General features: G+C 42.3%; 1 protein-coding gene across 2 annotated transcripts in view; it reads right to left on the bottom strand.

Annotated features, from left to right (window-relative positions):
• Nucleotides 1-337: 337 nt before the first annotated feature.
• The window catches only part of MACO1 (macoilin 1), a 56,508-nt gene continuing 37,134 nt past the window's right edge, over nt 338-19,711 (bottom strand). For both annotated transcript variants that reach the window (XM_028487688.2, XM_024125448.3), the window contains 5 exons: nt 12,696-12,854; nt 11,135-11,317; nt 8,792-8,912; nt 5,815-5,989; nt 338-1,511 (listed from right to left, as the gene is read on the bottom strand). In XM_028487688.2, the coding sequence (XP_028343489.1) occupies nt 1,309-1,511; nt 5,815-5,989; nt 8,792-8,912; nt 11,135-11,317; nt 12,696-12,854 (841 nt within the window). In that variant the 3' untranslated portion in view covers nt 338-1,308. The remainder of the gene's footprint in view (nt 1,512-5,814; nt 5,990-8,791; nt 8,913-11,134; nt 11,318-12,695; nt 12,855-19,711) is intronic.

Raw genomic sequence — 19,711 nt, forward strand, 5'->3', positions numbered from 1 at the left:
ATTCTATTTGGTTTCTTAATTTTCCTAGGTTCCAAATACAATTTTGCTTTGCCCCTCCCTCTCCCAGCCCCTCCCTCCACCCCCTCCCTGATTCTTAAACACTTCCAAAGGTTGCCAGTGCAAACACTTTTCTACCAATGTATAATATACACTTGAGACTGAAATCTTTGTGCAGAGTTTTGAGTTTTAAACTCTTTAAAAGCAAAACAACAAACCTTCCTTGGCACAAGAGCTGAGGAATTGTCAAGTTTCTTTTAAATCGTCAAACACAAGATGACGAAAAGTGGAAAGCACAGTTAAAGGAAATTAAAAAAAAAAAATAAAACAAAACAAAACCTAGAACTGCAGCTTTTATTAGCCGGCATTGCAGTCTCTCGAACACAAACACCGCCCAGCTCCCCTTCCCAGGGTGCCTGCCTCGAGACAAGTCCAGAACACTGTGGTGCTTTCAATGAAAGGAAACAGAAGGTGTGGCTGAAGTGGTACCGAACAGCCCAGCTACCCACCAGTTCTACAGCAGGATCCATAGTGAGCTTGATACAGAGAGAAGGTAGATGATGGTAAAGGGAGAAATTGTTTAAAATCAAGTTTCCTCTTGAAATGTCTTTTCCCAAGGCACTGTGAACAAGACTGCGGCTAGCAATTTTCTAGGACTCAACACACCGATGGGAAGATACACATTTCAGACACAACCCCTGTTACGTTCTCACAGCTGGTCTCATCAACCTGAGTCTCTCCCCTCGGCTGAAATGACACTCCTTGAATTTGTTTGGTCCTTGGAGGGGTAATCAATTTTTGTTTTCTGTAATTTTAGTAATCATCTTCTTTAATGCAGCTATAGCATCAAAGCTGTGTTAGGTTATTTAAACCTTTCACGCTAAAAACTAAGTTTTCATTGTTATCCCATGTGAATCCAATATGCAGGTTTTGCTTGCTGATTTAAGAACAAAACAAAACAAAAATAAAGGGTTGAGAAGGAAAAACTCTGCTTTTTTTTTTTCTTCAAGAGGAAACTGTAAGAATACATAAAAGGCAAAATTGGTTACTTGAAATCCAAGAATGGTTTTAATGTATTGGCCGAGAAAAATAAACTGCAAAGTTCTGTGAGGTCTTCTAAAAACTTACAAGAAAAACTGGTGGGCAGTTCTAATCAGACTTGGATGTTATCTTTCCCCCCCTTTTTAAAAACGACAACATATACAGTCCCACAAAATACAATATAAACTTTTTAAAATCTTGACTGCCAGAGACGCTCCTTTGCGATGCCTTCTGATAACCAAAGCCTGGACAAAACACCACTGCTGGCCTTCATTTCTTCAGGGGCTGGTAAACAGAGGCATTGGGATCGAGTCCAGAGGGGCTGGTCTCCACAAATTTGGAAGAGTAGTGTGGGGAAACGGGGCTCAAGGGGCTGGTGGCAGCACTGTATGTTATGCTGGGCATGACGGCCATGACTTCGGCTATCTTCTGTTTTAGGTCCTTGATTTCCTGGTCTTTCTGAAGAATTTGTCCTGGAAGATCAAAGACCCACCATTAGTGAGAAGGGAGGGCTCACCCAACACAATGCCCTCTTGGGCCCATCGATCCCAAATGGATTCGACTCCAGCTTTGATGGTTTGTAAGGGGAGACACACTTTTCCTGTAATGTGCCAAACAGTAAATATTTAAGCACTGTGAGCCACATACTGTCCTTGTCGCTTTTTTTTTTTTTTTTTTTTAAACCATAGAAAACTGCAAAAACCGTTCTTAGCCCACGGGTGGTACAAGAAAAGGTGGCAGGCCAGACGTGGCCTACGGGTCATGGTGTCAAGAGGAACTGCGTTTAGGTAGGTGTGACGAAGCAAAGAGCTCAATCTCCAGGAGCCACATTTTGAGCTCGGCGGTCACCAGGGCAGCCGAAGAGGGTGCTGCTTTTGAACTAGGGCTCTACCTCTTACGCGGAAACATTTTTCTGGGAGGATGGACTATCTCTGAGTATCAGACCAAGGAATCCAACCAGATCCTGCCTGCCGCAGGGCCGCTTCCCTTTCTGTGCTTCTCCCGTGCTCTCTATGTTAACTCGTGAGGTTTCTGTTTCTACTCCCTCACAAAGCTTTCCCTGCTCCTTCCATCTAAATCAGACCCTACCCCCAGCCCCCAACTCCTCGATTCTCAACACACCCTAAACTTTCCTTTCTGTCACTTTACTCTTTGTAATAACGATAATAATTACAATAGCTAACACGTATGTGCCAGGCACCGTTCTAAGTGCTTACGCAGACGAACTCATTTATTCATCACAACAACCCTACCAGGCGGGAATTATCATCATCATCCATCTTATAGAGGAGGAAACCGGGGCACAGAGAGGCTGAGTGACAGAGCTGGGATTCAAAACGATGCAGTTTGGCTCTAGAGTCTGCACTCCTGCCGACTGCATTCTTCTGTCTCCAGTGAGTGTTCATTTCGGTGATGATTTGTGTCCATCATCTCTCCACTGGCCCATGAGCTCCATGAGGGCTGAGACTGTCTCCCCGTTTTTGTCCTTGACAAACCCCTAGTGCGCAGCCCAGTGGAAAGCTGAGGCCCTGCAAGGTATGTACCTTGCCCAAAGTCATTCAGTTAGTAATGACTGAGCAGGATTTAAACCCAGGACCACTTTGTTCCAAAGCCCATGCAATTTCCATCATGCTTTGATGCTCCCTGGTCTACTAGGGGAAGAACACTTAGGAGTGGCCCTTCAGAAAGTTAAATGCTGAAAAAAGGAAGAGATTGTATTTGAGTTGCACTCACTTTGAGTCCTACAGAAGATGGTAATATATTTAAAATGTAAGAGAGCGTGGTGGCGTATTTTAAAAAATGATATAGTAGATGAAAGCCATTTTGGAACCAAGATGAATCAAATGCTATAGAAAGTAGGAAGGAGAAACCCAGCAAGGGGCTTGATTTAAATTATAAAGTTGGGTTCTTATTAGAATATTCCAAGTACGAGCATGACAGAGGAGGGGAGTAGTGGGGAAGGCGGCAGCAAAGAGCCACCCCCCTCTGGCTTCCTTCATGTCCCCTCAGCTTCAAGTAAGCATCAAATATCCTCCTTCCCTTTGAACAAAGTAAGCCTCAGACGAATAAAATACCTAACGGCATCTGATATATGAGCCACTGTATCTTTTTTCCATGAAGATTTAAGTCTGATTTCTTTAATCAGTAACGTACAAACATTCCCAGAGCTTTGGAAAAGACAGTTCTCTCTGCTTTATGAGAATTTCTGGGCCAACAAGGAAGCATAATCTTGCTGGGAAGCCAAGCTCCCCTCGGCTACTCTGAGACCTAGGTGCTGCTTCACTCCAGGAGACAACCTCTTTCAAGTCTGCAAATCCAAGTAAAAGGGATGAGGCAGAGAGAGGGTAACCATTTCTCGGGGAGCTGAGGCAGGCAGGCAAAACACCAGCGTATGGTCAGAAGTTTGGCTTTAAAGCAGGATTCCCAGGAACCTTCTTTTTAAATGCCTTTCCCTGAGTCCACAGATTCATAAGCCTGATTCTCAACTCCTTCTCTTCTTGCTCTGCCACTGCCATCCCAAGCCACTCCTATGGCTTCACTGACTTCTCACAACTTCTACATCCCACCCCCAACCCCAGGGTTCTGGCCTTTTCTCTGGGGTTTAGGCCCCAAATTCCCACTGACTGATGAAGATCTTTCAGCCCAGTGTCTGGTAGGCAACTCCAGATCAAAGCATCCCAAACCAAACTCATTCTCTCTTCTCATTCCTTAATCTGTTTTGTTCTTCTTCCATGGTTCCAGCAACCCTGTTGGAACACGTCACCCCCTTCCTCCTGAAAATCTAGGGGATACATCCTCTAGTACAGCTTCATTCACGGTCCTACTAATCTTCTACTCTCTTCTTCCATGTCCCCCAGCTAGAGGCCACTGGACTGCTCACCTGGACATTCTCAACACTGTCCTTCCTTTGCTTAAACGCCATTCCCTCAGGTAAAAATGTTCTTCCCTATTTTCTGCTCTCAGAATTCATCCTTCAAAGTCCACTCAATGGTCCCTCCCTTATGAAGCCACCCTGATCTCTCCTCTGGGCTTTCAAGCCATCTGCCTCTACCTAGTGGCAGCAGGCCTTGTGTGTGGCTTTCCCTAGTGCAGCACTTCTCACAGCTCCCATGTTGTCCTCATGCTAATACTAAGACATTTATCTGCCTTCTTCACGTGCATTCCCTCATGAGCCTAAGTGGAGTCTTCCAGGAGCAACATGGCAAGTGAAATTACAATTACAATTACTGAATGTAGAAACAGACGAGAATTGAAATATCTTCTCTTAAGCCAGAAATTAAAGAGACTTGCTAAATGTAAAACAATACCGCCTTTCTCACTAAATTTTTTTTGTTTTGAGAAATAGTTATTTTCATAAAATGTTATGTTAACAAGTAATATGTTTATTACATTATTTTTTAAATGAATTAATAAATGTTTTAGGTTTTAATTTCTAATACATCAATATTGGTAGACATAATTCACTTGAAAAACACCTCCCTTGGGGTACTCAATAATTTTAAGAGTGTAAAGGGGTCCCTAAGACCAAAAAGTTTGAGCACAACTACCTTAGCGGACCCCCAGCTAGACTATGTCTTGTTCGTCTTTGTCTCCCCTTCACCTTCTAGTGAAGTGCTTTACTCAGAGCAAGTGTGAACGCTCTGTAAGTACCTGCTGAAATATTCTTTTCCTTCTATTAAGTCAACTGTTTGAAAATTTTTTTCAGTAATGTATTGGTGGCTTATCAATTTCTTGAAAAAAATCTAAATTTCTTTTCATCAGGTCATGTCAGGTCTCTGTTCAGAAGCTTTCCAAAGTTTCCCATGTCACTCAGAGTAAAGTCCAAAGTTCTTTCCATAGGCTGCAAAGTTTGGCAGAATGTGGCTCCTGCTACTTTTGACCCTACAAACTCTCCCCGTCACTCAGGCTGCAGCCCCAGTGGCCACAACACATGTGCTTTTCCCCTAGAGACTTACATGGCTCACTCACTCTCTTCCTCTCAGTCTCTGTTCAAATGCTACCCATTCAAAGGCTCTTCCATGTCCTCCAAGTCAAACCAGCAGCCCTACACACACACATAGCCTGCTTCACCACTGCTTTATTTTCTTCACTGCACCCATCAGATATTATATATTTGCTTGTTACTGTCTGTCCCCTTAGGGATTTGCACAGTGCCTGGCACATAGTAAGTCTCAGTAATATCTGCCGAGGGAATAGCCTGCTCTCCAGACTTTCCTCCCTCCACTTCCTCATCTGCGACCTTCGCGCCAGCAAAGCAGAGCCAGCTGCCGCTCTGAACACATCAGGCCCTCCTAGCTTCCCTGGCCTTGCTCGAGCTGTTTCTTCTGTTCAGATGCCTCTCTACCCCTCACTGCCACTACACCGCTTCTTCACTGGGCTAACCCCTTCTCACCATTCAAGACCCAGCTCAGACATCAGCTCCCCTGAGAAAAAGCCCTCTCTAACTCTCTATGTTCCCACAGGCCCTGTACATCCTGTTACTTCAGCATCTTTTGGTGACTCTGCAGTTCTCTATTTATTTCTTCTACAACACTCTGAGCTCCTTGAGCAGAGAAACTCATACTCTTCCCTGTGTGCCCTGCACTTGGTATGTTCTCATCTCAAAATATGTCTGCAGAATGAACTAATGTGATGATTCCTAGATGTCCATGGTGGGCACTTATCAAACCACTTGAAAAGGAAACGGAAATGCCTTTGGTTCGAGCTCTAAGGGAGCTTTGCTCTCCGTGTCCCCAGGCATTCTCAGCCATGCCGTGACCTGGGCTGTTCTCCTACCTTGGGCAATCTCGAGCTGTCGCTTTGCATCCCCCAGTGCGGAGAACAGGTCCAGCTTGATTCTTGTCTCTGCGCTCAGGCTGTTCTCCAGGTGCTGTGTTTTATCTTGCATGGCTGAGAGGGCTGACATTAACACCTCAGTGTCCTTCTCATTTTCCTTATACTTCCGAAGCTCCTATCAATATCATCAAAGCAGCAATGTTACAAGATAGTTTTGGCATCGATGTCTACAAATTAGCCTGAAATCACAAATAAAATCCCACTATTATTGACCTGGCCCTTAGAACACAGAATCCTGGTGTTTCATGGGTTTAGACCTCGCCCCTTAGAGGGAGTGCAAAATGTATTTATACAGTGATGTGCACATACAAAAACGATGATTGTATTGGGCTGTTTTGAGATAACTGTGGACTCTGTCTCCAAATAAAACACTTTTGGGCTTCCCTGGTGGTGCAATGGTTAAGAATCCGCCTGCCAATGCAGGGGACACGGGTTTGAGCCCTGGTCCAGGAAGATCCCACATGCCGCGGAGCAACTAAGCCTGTGCACCACAGCTACTGAGGCTACACTCTAGAGCCCGGGAGCCACAACTACTGAGCCCACGAGCCACAACTACTGAGCCCGTGTGCCACAACTACTGAAGCCCGTGCAACTAGAGCCCATGCTCTGCAACAAGAGAAGTCACCGCAAGGAGAAGCCCGCACATTACAACGAAGAGTAGCCGCAACCAAGACCCAACACAGCCAAAAATAAATAAATTAAATAAATAAATTTCAAATATCTATATATATATAAAACACTTTCTTACAATCCTAATTCAGAACCACAAAGTACTGTTTCCCTGCTGCCAGCTGCAAACGTTGTGTAATGCTGCAGTCAAATGTGCGAAAACTCTACTCTCAACCTACACTAAAAATTGTAAAAATGTTAATTATTTTGACAGGGTATACTGCAAAATAAGCCCACTTAAAACATCAGATAATGTAGCCTATATATGTGCGTGTGTGTGTGTGCGTGTGCGTATATATATATATGCTAATATTTAATTTTTTTCATTTTAAGAGAGAAATCGAAACTTATTATAGTCAATTAAAAAATACTTAAAAGTTCAAAGAAGAAAATAAAAATCACCCAAAATCCCAACGCTGCAAAAAATTTGATGTATTTTCTTTTAGTCTTTTTTAAGTATACGTGTATCTTTCAGCATAACTGAAATCAAACTATACGTACAATTTTTTAAAAACATATAATCTCAACTGTTCTTTGAAAATGCAATTTTTATTGGCTGTTTAATATTCCTACATGTATATGTACCATAATTTATTAAACAAATCTCCCATTGTTAAGATTACTTCCAATTTTTTTTGCATTTATATACCACTATGATGAACATCTCTGTATATTAATCATTGGTGAGACTTTTAAATATTTACCTTAAGGCTGCAGTCTGAGGAGAATATTTTTAAAGAATACGTGACCTTTTCCAGAAAGTTACACTTCCACCAGCAACATACAAGGCCTATTTCATTGTATCCTCACCCAGGTTGATATTACCATTTAAAAATTCTTTGCTGATTTCACAAGAGAGTAAGTGATATCCAATTTTAATCTATCTGTCTTTGGTGATAGACGAGGATATATTCTTACCTTGTTATCAGTCATTTATAGTTCTTCTGTGAATTATCTGTTCATATAGTTTGCTTACTTTCTGTGTATTTGAGCTTTTCTTAGCAATCTTTATGAGCTATTTACATATTGAGAATATTAATTCCTTGTTTATAATATTTGTTGTAATATCTGTACCCTCCCCAATTGATTTTTTCATTTTTTTTCCACTTTGTGATTTAAAACAAAATGGTTTTTTTCGCTGCATTCAACTCTTCCTCTGGAATTTATTTTTTTGTGGTGTGAGATGAGCATCTCATTTTATTTTATTTTTTCCAGTTGTATAGCTGTTCCTCAGCCTTTCACTGACTAACCCTTGCTGTTCCATCCATTTCTTTTTTTTTTAAAAAAATAAATTTATTTATTTATTTATTTTTGGCTGCATTGGGTCTTTGCTGCTGTGCGCGGGCTTTCTCTAGTTGCGGCGAGTGGCGGCTACTCTTCATTGTGGTGTGTGGGCTTCTCATTGCCGTGGCTTCTCTTGTTGCAGAGCGTGGCTCTAGGCGTGCAGGCTTCAGTAGTTGTGGCACATGGGCTCAGTAGTTGTGGCGCACGGGCTTAGTTGCTCTGCAGCATGTGGGATCTTCCTGGATCAGGGCTCGAACCCGTGTCTCCTGCATTGGCAGGCGGATTCTTAACCACTGTGCCACCAGGGAAGCCCTCCATCCATTTCTGATGCCACCTTCACTGAACACTAATTTAGGCTTTGTCTCTGGGTCATCTATTCTACCCCACTGACCTGCCACTAATTTCTTATGGGCTCCATACGACTCAAATTACTGTAACTTTACAACTTATGACATTAGCCTTAAACATCCCTTTGAAGACCCAAAGCCACCAAATACTTGGCTAAGGTACACACAGCCCCAAAACTGGCTATGTCCACAGCATTGGCAGCTTTCCTCCCCATGCATTGTCTAGAGTGGCCATCTGTGAAGCTCAGAGCCATCCAGAATGGTCAATTCCCTGGCGATGGACAGAGAATTAGGGCTAAGAAGAGGTGTATACATTCCAAAGCACACTAATCTGGCCTATAACCTGAAAAAGTGAAATGAATCTCCCGTAAGTCAAATTCTGGTATAAAACATGTCAAGGACCATTAACATTTCTGGCTTGTCTTAGAATCCAGATAAACTAAATATGACTTGAATGAGCTGGACAGGTGAGAGCTTCTTTTGGTCATACAGAGATTTTCAGATGCAATGGGGTTTGGCCTGTATCAGAAGGCACCATCTCCACACGGAAGCACAGAGCACAAACCTAACACAGAAGAGGAATTCAAGCACGATGAAGTCTGTTTTTCCTCCTTTACCTGAACTTTCAGTTCTAGTTCTCTGATCTGGTCTTCTTTCACCTTCATGTCCATTGTGAGCTTCTTGCCCTCTGCTTCTAATTCTCTGATCCGATTCCGTAAGGTTTCGGTGCACTCTCCCCTTATGAAAAAGAAGAGAAGGGAGAAGGAGGATTTAAAAGACTATAGGTTTAACTAGATTGCAGGATTGGTATTTTTCTTATACTCCACAGAGTCAGAGTTTAGCTTTTGGCTCAGTCTGCTCATTCTCTCTGTTCTTTATAATTTCAAAAATGATCTAAAATAATTATTAATTGGGTGTCTAATATGAGCCAGGTGCCAAGCTAGGTACTTTACCCATACTTCCTTCTTTACTGGGGTAGGGTTTATTATCCTATTTTCCAGAGAAGAAAACTGAAGCTACTTAGATATAATACTAGTTCAAGGTCACCCAGCTTGTAGGTCACAGAACTGGGATAAGAACTGAGGTTTTTCCACCTTGCCAATCCAGCAAGCTTCCCATCAGGCCATATGACTTGAGACAATGCACACAAGCTGAGCAAGAGAGAACCAGACGCGTGCTGTCTCCAGCAGGGGGCAGTGAGTTAAAAAACATTTTCACTTTTGAGGGACTGTGCACTGGGAACGTCAGCTTTCTTTAGTCATGAAGTTTTGACAAGACTGGAGTAAACAGAAAAAGAAGGGAGCAGCATTAGGTTGCTTCTGAGGGCTATAATAAGGACAAACTTAAAAAGATGATGGCAATGGCCAGTCCAAAGCTGGTGAACTGTTTAGGTTTCAGAAACACCCTGGTGGAGAAGGTAGGTGTCCTTTGCCTACGAAAAGGAAGGCCCAGTGAGAGACTAAAAGCCTTGAGATATACTTAAGAATAAAAACAGCCTCTACATAAATGATGGCAAACAAGGACCATCCAAGGATAAGACCAAAGGCAATAAGCTTAACCAAAAGCAAAAGAATTTAAGGGTAGAGACTGAAATCAATGTACTGATTCTCAGGCATAAGAGACACTAAACAATATGGTTAAGAAACTGTCATATCCTCCTCAGGGATTTTTTAAGAAAGAGTAACTGCTGGATGAATTAAGGAGAGCACAAGCCACACCAGATGACTGCTCAGGAAAATCTCCTGCAAGTGTAAGTACTTCAGGAACGCTCACAAATCTTTAAATGAGTGAACAAACAACCCCCCCCCCGCCCGCCCCGACATCCTAAGCAGGTTAGTAAAGGGTCTTGTGACTCTGTATAGATGCTAATGGGCCAAGTTAGCTCAGCCATCAGTAGTACAGAGTCTGCTGGGGGAAGGCAGGATCACGCAGGAGAAAGAGTTCTCTCTCCCACTGCTATTTCCTAAAAGATGAAATGATGGTTCACCAATTATTCTACAAATGCCAGAACCCAAAAGAAGGCTATTAACATGACAAATACAAAAAAGCAAAAAGTAGAATTATATCACAGAGACACAAATTTAGGGATAGAAACTTAAAATTAAATAAATAATAATTTACCCTCACCCTGCATCTGTAAACCCATAACCAACCCCCACCATGCAGATGAACTTCACCAGTCAAAAAAACAAAGAAAAAAGAAAAAGTGAAGTAGAAGCCAAAAAGAGAGAGAGACAGAAAGAAAAAGAGGCTCTTAACTCTCTTCCCCATCTTTTCCAGGTCATTTGACAGTTTGCTGATGTCCAACAAAGACATGAGCAGTCAGTACACAGTGCTTGGGGGACCAAGATTATATCTTTCTTCCATTTTAAGATTAAAAACACCAGAAGGGCTTCCCTGGAGCAGTGGTTGGGGGCCCGCCTGCCGATGTGGGGGACACAGGCTCGTGCCCCGGTCTGGGGGGATCCCACGTGCCGTGGAGCGGCTGGGCCCGTGAGCCATGGCCGCTGGGCCTGCGCGTCCGGAGCCTGTGCTCCACAGCGGGAGGGGCCGCGGCGGTGAGAGGCCCACGGCACAGAAACACACATCTAAGAGTAGAGCAAAATGATAGTTCTATAAAGGGAACAAAAGTCCAGATTGGTTCCCTCAAAGCACTTAGTAATTATCAGTCTTACAGAAAGTGGCTGGAAACCCCTTTTTGAGCAGGATTTTGCCTCCCAGGTGTGGGAGGCACGGAGATTCCCTCATCCCACTTTATACAGCAGGTCACTGAGGGATGAAGTTGTCATGACAGCACGAGCTTGCACAGATGGGGTTTAAACCAGCTAATAAAACAGTATTTAAAAGCAATCTATCCATGCATGATTGTGTGTTTCCAGTCCTGCCCGAGGCATCAAATTCCCATTCTCAGTCCAAGGAAAGCCAACCTTGGATTAAGCACTCAGGTGACATCAACATACCTAGACGCAGCAGCAAATGCAACAGCCCGGGCAGCAGTAGCTTCTTCTAACTTCTTCCTTTTTTTCTCCTCCATTAACTGCTTTTCTACAAAACTTCGGGCTTCCTGCTCAGCTTTTAGCTTTTTCTCCAACTGGCTGATATTCTGCTTATCTTTTTGCTTCATTTGCACAGCATTATGTAACCTATATGGAAATGATTGTCATACAAAGTTTTACAATTAGAAACGTCCAATATAAACCCTGGAGAAACATGGCTCCTCTTTATCATTTTGAGGCCAAAGTAAACAGGAGATTTGAACAGCAAATCATAAATGTCAATTCCCAGAGTGTCCAGGAAAAATACACTGTCATTATTATTTAACAATTCCTAAATGCCAATAAACAAGCTGCCTTACAAGATACAGAACTAGACCTAGCCTCTGCTTTATTATTGTAAGTGATCTACATAAGGTAATCCAGAAAATAGGATAAAACAAGTTTTTATCAGAGGAAAAGATAACTGTAGAACTAATTCTAGTGCCCCAAAGCACCTTGCAAGAACTTCAGTCTGAGATCAAGGAAGAGCTGAACCAGATCCATTGAAACTGAGGTAAAGGGTGGGAGGGGAAGGTCTTTCTCTGCCTGAACACAATTATGCTGCAGCCTACTGCAGCCTTTCCTTTCCAGCTGGGAGATGTTTTCTCAGAGTATCCCAAAATAGATCTTGTAGTTAGAATCACAGGATGCTTAATTTCAGATAAAAATTTCAGCCACATTCCCTTCCCTGCTACTACCACCCCCAGCTTTACATATCAATATAAGGTGAGTTTCTCTCAATATATCAATGTTAGGTAAGATGTTCTCATGTAATAATGCTAGAGCCATCACATACATACGTGAGTCAGAAGCAATGGAAAGGTTATTTGCCTATAATGCTCTAGCTTTTGAGCTACAGTCCCTGAAAATGATGAAGGACTGCTCTTTCAAGGAAAAGCCCAGAAAGCTCGACACCTATAATAGTAATCACTACCCCAGACACACATTGCTTAGAGATTTAAAAAAAAAGACCCACATTGAGTCAAGAAGTAATTCCAGAATGAATTAATGGAAAGCATAAAAGAATTCATGCAGAAGAGCTAGCTTTTTGTCTGCCTCTTCAAATAAAATCAAGTTCCACATAATTTTTCAGTTCCAGAAATCAAAGTAGATAAGAGTCTAATCCTCTGGAAATTTTCACTCAAAGGAACAAGAGTTTCAAATTGTGGCAGAAATACTTCTTGTCAATTTTACTCATATTGTCACAAAAGCTCAATAACTATTTTAAACTAAGAGAAGAAGTTATTAAATGAGAGAAGACAGAATAGTAATCTTAATAAACTGTTCTGTTGCAATGAAATAAGTTTTTATAGATTTTATAACATGTTGAATATCTGGTCCTACATTAAATATTTTAAACATTTTGTTTAAAGAAAACCCCTCTGCTAGAGTCCTTTGTCGTCATGAGCCTTGTGCTCCAATCTCCGCAAACAAGAGCAATGCGAGGCTGCTTGACTCACGGCCAGAGGCCCGCAGGCGCACATACTTGTTCTGCAGCAGCTCATTCTCTTGCCGGAGCTGGCCCATTTCTGAGCGGATCCCTCGCTCGGTGCTCGAGAGGGAGCTGATCTGACTGCGGAGCTCCTGTTCCACTTGCCTGCTGGCCTGCAGGTCGGCCTTTAACTTTTTAATGTCTTGTTCCAGCCTAGGAGAAGGAGAAACACAGCATCTTCATCACTGAGAGGCCACCCCCGGGGCTCTGTGGGAGACCCTGGCTGAAGTCCCTGACTGCTGGGTGGCTGGTGGAGCACCCCGCCAGCAGCTCCTGACATCAACGTAACTCCCGTCTGCAATCGGCCTTTGCATCGGTGCTTCTGCCTGGGTCTCCCCCTTCCCACCAGAGGGTAACTTCTGATTCCCCCCAAATACCTGTGAACACTGACAGGTGAAGATGGTGCTTGTGAGTATCTGAGCTGCTAATAAAGGAGGAGGGGCAGGCAGAGGGAGGGTGCCTGCAGGGCGTGGCCCCCTCCCCACTGGTGAGTTCCCCACGCCCCTCAGCAAGGGAGATAGGCTAATAACAACCAGCTCAGGACCCACATGCTTTGAGATATCCTGATAGATCAGAATCTACTGTCTGAGATTCCCTCCCACCATGGGCCTAGAAGAAAACAGTGTCTGAGACAGCCGCCTGAAACGGCTAGCATCCTTGCTAAATGATGTTCACACTTGTGGTGACTGTGACAGAAGAGCTCACTAGACTCAACAACAATGAAAAAAGGAACAAATTACATGATCTACGAATCATAAGAAAACTCAATCTGTGAAATGAAGCTTATCTTTTCAATTCCTTACTCCTGTTCCATCTATTTTCTTTAATGCAGTAACAGTTTCACTTTAAGTGATATGTATTGGGGAACTATTATATGCACATGTAGGACTGAAAAGGGTCAACAAAGAATATAAAGTTAAGCTCCCTTCTTCATGAGAGGACTTTACAATTTCACTAGAGGTCAATAAACAGACATTTAAAATGATTAAACCATAATACACCAAGGCCATGGTTAAAAACATGCTAAAGGGAATAACTAATATTTAATGAGAACTTACATGCCAGGCACTGTTCCATAGGTTTTAATGGTATGAACACATTTAATCTGTACAACTATGAGCTAAGTTGAATAACCTTGGCAATTATTAGTCCCATTTTTACAGATGAAGAAATCTAGATTCAGGAAAGGTTCCAGCCCAAGGTCACACAGGCAGCCTAGCTCTAGACTCCACTCTCTTCTCCAGCAGGCCAACCTGTGGCTCTCTCAGCCACAGCATGGCATGGGGAGAAGCGTCACATGAGTTCTGAGGCGAGAAGATGGGAAATGAGTTGGGCCTCGAAAGTTGGGCAGGATTTGGAGAAGTAGAAGGGGAGGAGAAGGCATTCTAAACAAGGGGAAAACATGCTCAAAAGCTCAAAGGTAGCAACAGCCACAGGCATTTGGAGGCAGAGCAATCAGTCTGGCCTCTGAGGAAGGCTTGTACTCTGGGAACAGGGTGAGAAAGGATAGAAGGGACCTGGCAGATTAGACCGTGGAGAATGGCACTGAAGTTCAGGCCAAGGATGACTGCCAGGTGACTCAGAAGACACCTTTTCCTACAAACTTACAGTAGGCAAAAGTCAGTTAGCTCTGAAGAGACTCTTGTGCATTTCACTAATCCAACATACCAACAGAACCAAGAATTCTGGAGGGCAATGGGGATCTCTCCTTGGAACTGCCAGGTCCATAGACTAGGTCCTTACAGATATGTTTTATGAAGCACTAAATCCCCAGGGCCCATCAATCAATCACAGTGATCAACACTTACTAAATACATATATCGGCTGCCTGGCATTCCTTAGAAAACCAAAGAGCAGCTTTATTTACCTGTCTTACGTTTAGCCAATTGAAACAAAATCTCAAAACCAAAAAGTCATGAAACATCAATGGTTACCTCCCAGGCCCAGTAGCCAGTCCTCCTGTCCAGTGCCTGGGAACACAGACTGGAGACTTTGTGTTCCAGAAGAGCTGCCGGGTCTCCTGACACAGCTCGCTCCCCAGAGAAGCGTCACAAATGGACATCATGCCACACTTTCCCTGTTGCCAGGGTTATTCCAGTTGAATGTACTCCCGGAACTGCTCTAAACAATTACCAACTGGCATTTATACCATCCCCACATCGTCACTCATTCACCCGAAGTTACCCAAGGGTAACTAAAACAGGTCGATGCTGTCAGGTTATCCTCATTAAGAAGTTTGGCTGAAAAATGTGTTAGGTAATTTATCTTTTTTGAGAAGTCGGTTTCACAGCCCGAGGATTGCATTTTTAGTAAAAAGCATGAGCTTTAAGAAGAGACTAGGGACTTAGCGTGGTTTAGAAACGGGATATAGGATCAGGATTCTCGACTCAGCTCTGGTGCCAGCTCTGCGACCCTGGACAAGGCATATAACCTTTCAGGACTCAGTTTCCCCATCTGAGGCAAACGATCTCTAAAGTTCCTCCCAGCTTGGTCTAGGATTTCTAGGCCTGACACACTTACCACTGGCTGTTGATCTGCTCCTTCAGATTAGCAACCTAAGCTGTATCATATGCAGAGGCCCAGGAATCAAGTTCCTTCCACACAACCAGCCACTGGGGCAAAGCATGTGCCGCAGTTGGGAATGAAAGAAAAATTAAATCTGCGAAGTCTAGATGTCAAGAATTTTGAAGTTATTACTTTTTTAGAGTTTTTAACCTATAAAAGCCAAATTTCCTACCATGAACTAAGAATAACAATTTCTGAATGAAACTTTAGAGTTCCTTGAAAAATGTAAAAAAAACCAAGGAGTTAGTGCAGTTAGGAGAGCACAGTGTGCAAAAATATCTACAGTGTAACTTCTGAAGACGGCAGAACACTAAACAATATTTTTTGTGTGTAGAACTATGAAAATTTTATCAAAGACATATAGCAGCACAATACAAGAAAAATAAAGTGACATGGTTACAGGGGTGTGTTCACTTTTTGAAAATTCATAAGTTGTACATTTAAGATTTGAGCACTTTTGTGGATGTGTTATACTTCAATAAAAAGCTTATTTTCAAAAATTAAATAACTTAAGTTCACAAGGCACAGAATTAAAATGCTTCAGGATTTTCATAACTGTTGCCATTAGTTCTGTAAAACTCTGAATGACTGTTTTCCAAACAGTTGCAGCGAACCTGTTAGTTAACACAGCATTCCTCAGTTTAAGAAACACTGGTCTATAGGAAACTGCATAACAACATGTAAGATAACTTAATGTGCTAAATGGTAAATTCTCAGTAACTTTTAAAATTTATTAGGGAAAATTTTTCATTGTCTCTCTGCAGAAAGCATTAATTTAATGTTGAACGTTCACTATATTTTAAATCTTAACTGAGGTAGGTGGTAAAATGATTTATAACCCCTTATTCGATTTATGTTTTTATTGCAAAAGTGATACCCAGTCAAAATAAAAAACTGCATACAACAGCAAAGTATAAAGAATAAACATGTAAATAACTCATAATCCTTTCATCCAGACAGAACCACTATTTGCATTTGGTTTACTTCATTTCTGTATGTCTTTTTCTTTCTTAACACATGTAATTGCTGAGAGAGTATCACATGTATAGTTTACATATCTTAAGCACCTTTCCACACTGTTAGAAACTTTTCACAAACAACTTAATTGCTGCATAATATTACACTGCACAGATGTACTGTACTACCAATCTCTGCACATGCTCAATAAAAAAAGGTATGCATGAGTTTTTAAAGAATTACGTGAATTAGTAAGTTGAACTGAATCGAGCCAGTCAAGTGCCAGGGGCATTCATTAGACAGACAACTACTACTTGTCATAATGGTAAACTTAACCCTTTTGTGCTGAAGGTCAATACTTACTAGGTAAAATGCAGATATATAGTTTATTGCTGTGAACGCCAAGAAGTGCTGATTAAAGGGTGTTAAGAGGTTAATGCAAAATCTTCAAATGTATTCATGGGATTTTACTAAAATGTCGATAGCTGCAACCTAAATTTGAAGCACGTGGTCAGGAAGAAAATGAGGCAAAAGTAATAGTTTGTAACCCTTAAAACTAAATTCAGTAAATAGGAATCAAAAGAAAGCAGGAAAAAATTTCATCTCCAAGCTCAAACCCATTTAACAGAGCTTAATCCTACTCTCCTCCCTACACAATAGAAGATTAAGGGATAAAAGAGAACTTTCCTCCAGCAGAACTATAAACTCATCCAAAAAAGAGAAATCATGGGTCAGACAGATCTTAACCAAACTTTGGTAAGGCTTCGGCAGGAAATAAATGTACCCCCTCCTTGCCCAACTCCCGAGGCGTAGTCACCCTTATGAAGGCTGCCCAGTAGTGCCGCCACTTGGGATACAGACAGGGCCCACAGCAAAGCTGGAGTCTATGTGTCCAATAAATATGTCTATTTGGCCCAATCAGACAAGCCAGGGGTCTAACCAACTCAGAATGTTACCTGTTAGGTCCAGGCACCCTTCCGAGCTACTTTACTCCACTTTACTGATAAAATTTTAAATCAACTTCTAAACTTGTAAGCTACCTCTGAACTCCAGCAGAGCACCTAACTCACAAGCAAGAGGTGGGGCCACTGGAGCAGCCCTTCCTCAGGGCTCCACTCGCCGGCCCAGCTGACTTCAGAGCAAAACTGCCAAGTTGAGGAACGCTCTTACCCACTCCAAACCTCAACTCTACCTCATCTCCTCCCTCATTCCACCCAACTAAGGTAAGCTATAATGTAAATGGTTGATAATTATTTAATTTTAAGGGAAAAAGTTACATTTTAATAAGGGGTAATTTCCTAGCTGACCAAAAGAATGAAGTTCAAACCTGAGTCTTTCAAGGCAGGCTAAGTAGGAAAAATATCTTTGAGCATCTTGAAGCACACCTGGTAGTAAAACAAAGTACAGTATTCAAGTGTCAGCTTTTAGTTGAAAGAGGTATTGTTAAGCATCTGAAAAGGTAGGGAGATATTTATGTCTAAGTGTTTGTAATCCTTATCTTTCTGAATTACTTGAATTACAGCCACAGTGCTATGACTTCATTGAAAGTTTAAAAGTCTCCAATGTGTAGAGCCAGTACCTTCATGTTTTTATAAAGCCTGAGGCTTTATGAGGCCTGACTGAGAACATAGAAGAACTTTAAGACTTTGGGGCAGGAAATTGCCCCAGGAAGCAAGTCCTGCAAAAAAGAGGGAGACCTTTTCTCAGCCAGGACTTCACCTACGGATAACTCCATACCCATTCCAGAAAACGACCTAAGTGTATATTTCTATGGGTTGCCAGCTTGACCCCATGAGGCCGTCAGGAAGGTAAGGAGCCTCGGCTCTGCTGGTTATCTCTGAGCTCTAAGAAGCTGTGACAGAGATGCTGTAGGCCTTGCACGACAACACAGAACTTAAGAGTGCTGCTTACTACGTAAGAAAAGGGGCTTCAGAAAGTCCCCTTCAAACGATACAGCCAAGTGACTGAAAGATGAGTTTTTTTCACAAACCCATCATACCAGCCAAAATGACCCACTCCTTGTTTCCAGACATCTTCTGCCTTTAATTATACCACCCCTCCCTCCTGAAGGAATGGCCTCCGATTTTCAATTCTCACCATTCGAGACCCAGTTAAAAAATAAAAACAAAAACCAAACTCTCCACCATGAGGTGCTGATTTCCCTCTCCTTCTGAAATCCCTTACTGTTGGTGTTTCTGGTTTGGCACTAAACCATTTCCCTGTGCTGTTTTTAAATGTTTCGGTTTTTAATATTTTCCTGTGTATATATCTTATTTCTAAAAAGCCTATAAGCTCTCTGAAGCCAGGGACTGGCGGTGCTCTAAAATTAGAAGCTGGAAGTGTATTTCTAAAGTTTCTTCCAACCCTTCCAAGACCATGTCTCTAACCCTCGCTCTGTGTCCATTTCCTCAGTGCTTAGATTAGAACAGGGTCAGCGTTATGATATATGAGGCTCTGGAAACAACCTATCTACAGCAGGTCGCCAGATTTTTAGTTTAAATAGTGGCTGAAGGAGACAGGGGTAAAGGGGCATTTGCTTATCAGGAAGGCAGGTGCACATGAAAAGACTGAATGAAGACGGGAATAAAGACACAGACCTACTAGAGCATCGACTTGAGGATATGGGGAGGGGGAAGGGTAAGCTGTGACAAAGTGAGAGAGTGGCATGGACATATATACACTACCAAACGTAAAATAGATAGCTAGTGGGAAGTAGCCGCATAGCACAGGGAGATCAGCTCGGTGCTCTGTGACCACCTAGATGGGTGGGATAGGGAGGGTGAGAGGGAGAATCAAGAGGGAAGAGACATGGGAACATATGTATATGTATAACTGATTCACTTTGTTATAAAGCAGAAACTAACACACCATTGTAAAGCAATTATACTCCAATAAAGATGTTAAAAAAAAAAAAAGACTGAAAGAAGAGCAACTGCTTTATCTCGCTAAGTACCTAATTCCATTAGGAGATCCCCTGGCATACGTTAATCATACCAGACAAGACTTGTTTAGGGACCACACAGCTGTCTATGCAGGAAACTGAGCTCATAAATCAAAGCTCTGTCCCCAGAAGAAATACTGTTTACCCTCTCCACCAACTCCTTCCCTTCCCCCCTTTCCAGGTCATTCACCCTGACAGGCTGGGTAGCATGGGTCATTCACATAAAAACATGAATGTCTCTCATCTTAAGTGAGGCCTACACTGACTTGAAGCTGCTCTAGTATATCCTATAAACCACAACTTTGTAAATAAGGAAATGAAGCTGCCTCAGGTCTCACTGTGGTTACTACAATTGCTTACCAGGCACAAGTATCCAAAAATAAGCAAAAGCCTGATTACCGGATTGCTAGGTGAAACCATAATACAAAGTACCTTATGTCTCTGCTCCCTAATCTGTCAAACACATTCATTTTCATTAAGGAACACAGAGACAGGAAAGGAAATCTAGAGGATTTCACTGGCCATTCACGGAATAGGAAACTGACTT

Source organism: Physeter macrocephalus, chromosome 3, assembly GCF_002837175.3.
Source record: "Physeter macrocephalus isolate SW-GA chromosome 3, ASM283717v5, whole genome shotgun sequence".
Classification (NCBI taxonomy): Eukaryota; Metazoa; Chordata; class Mammalia; order Artiodactyla; family Physeteridae; genus Physeter; species Physeter macrocephalus.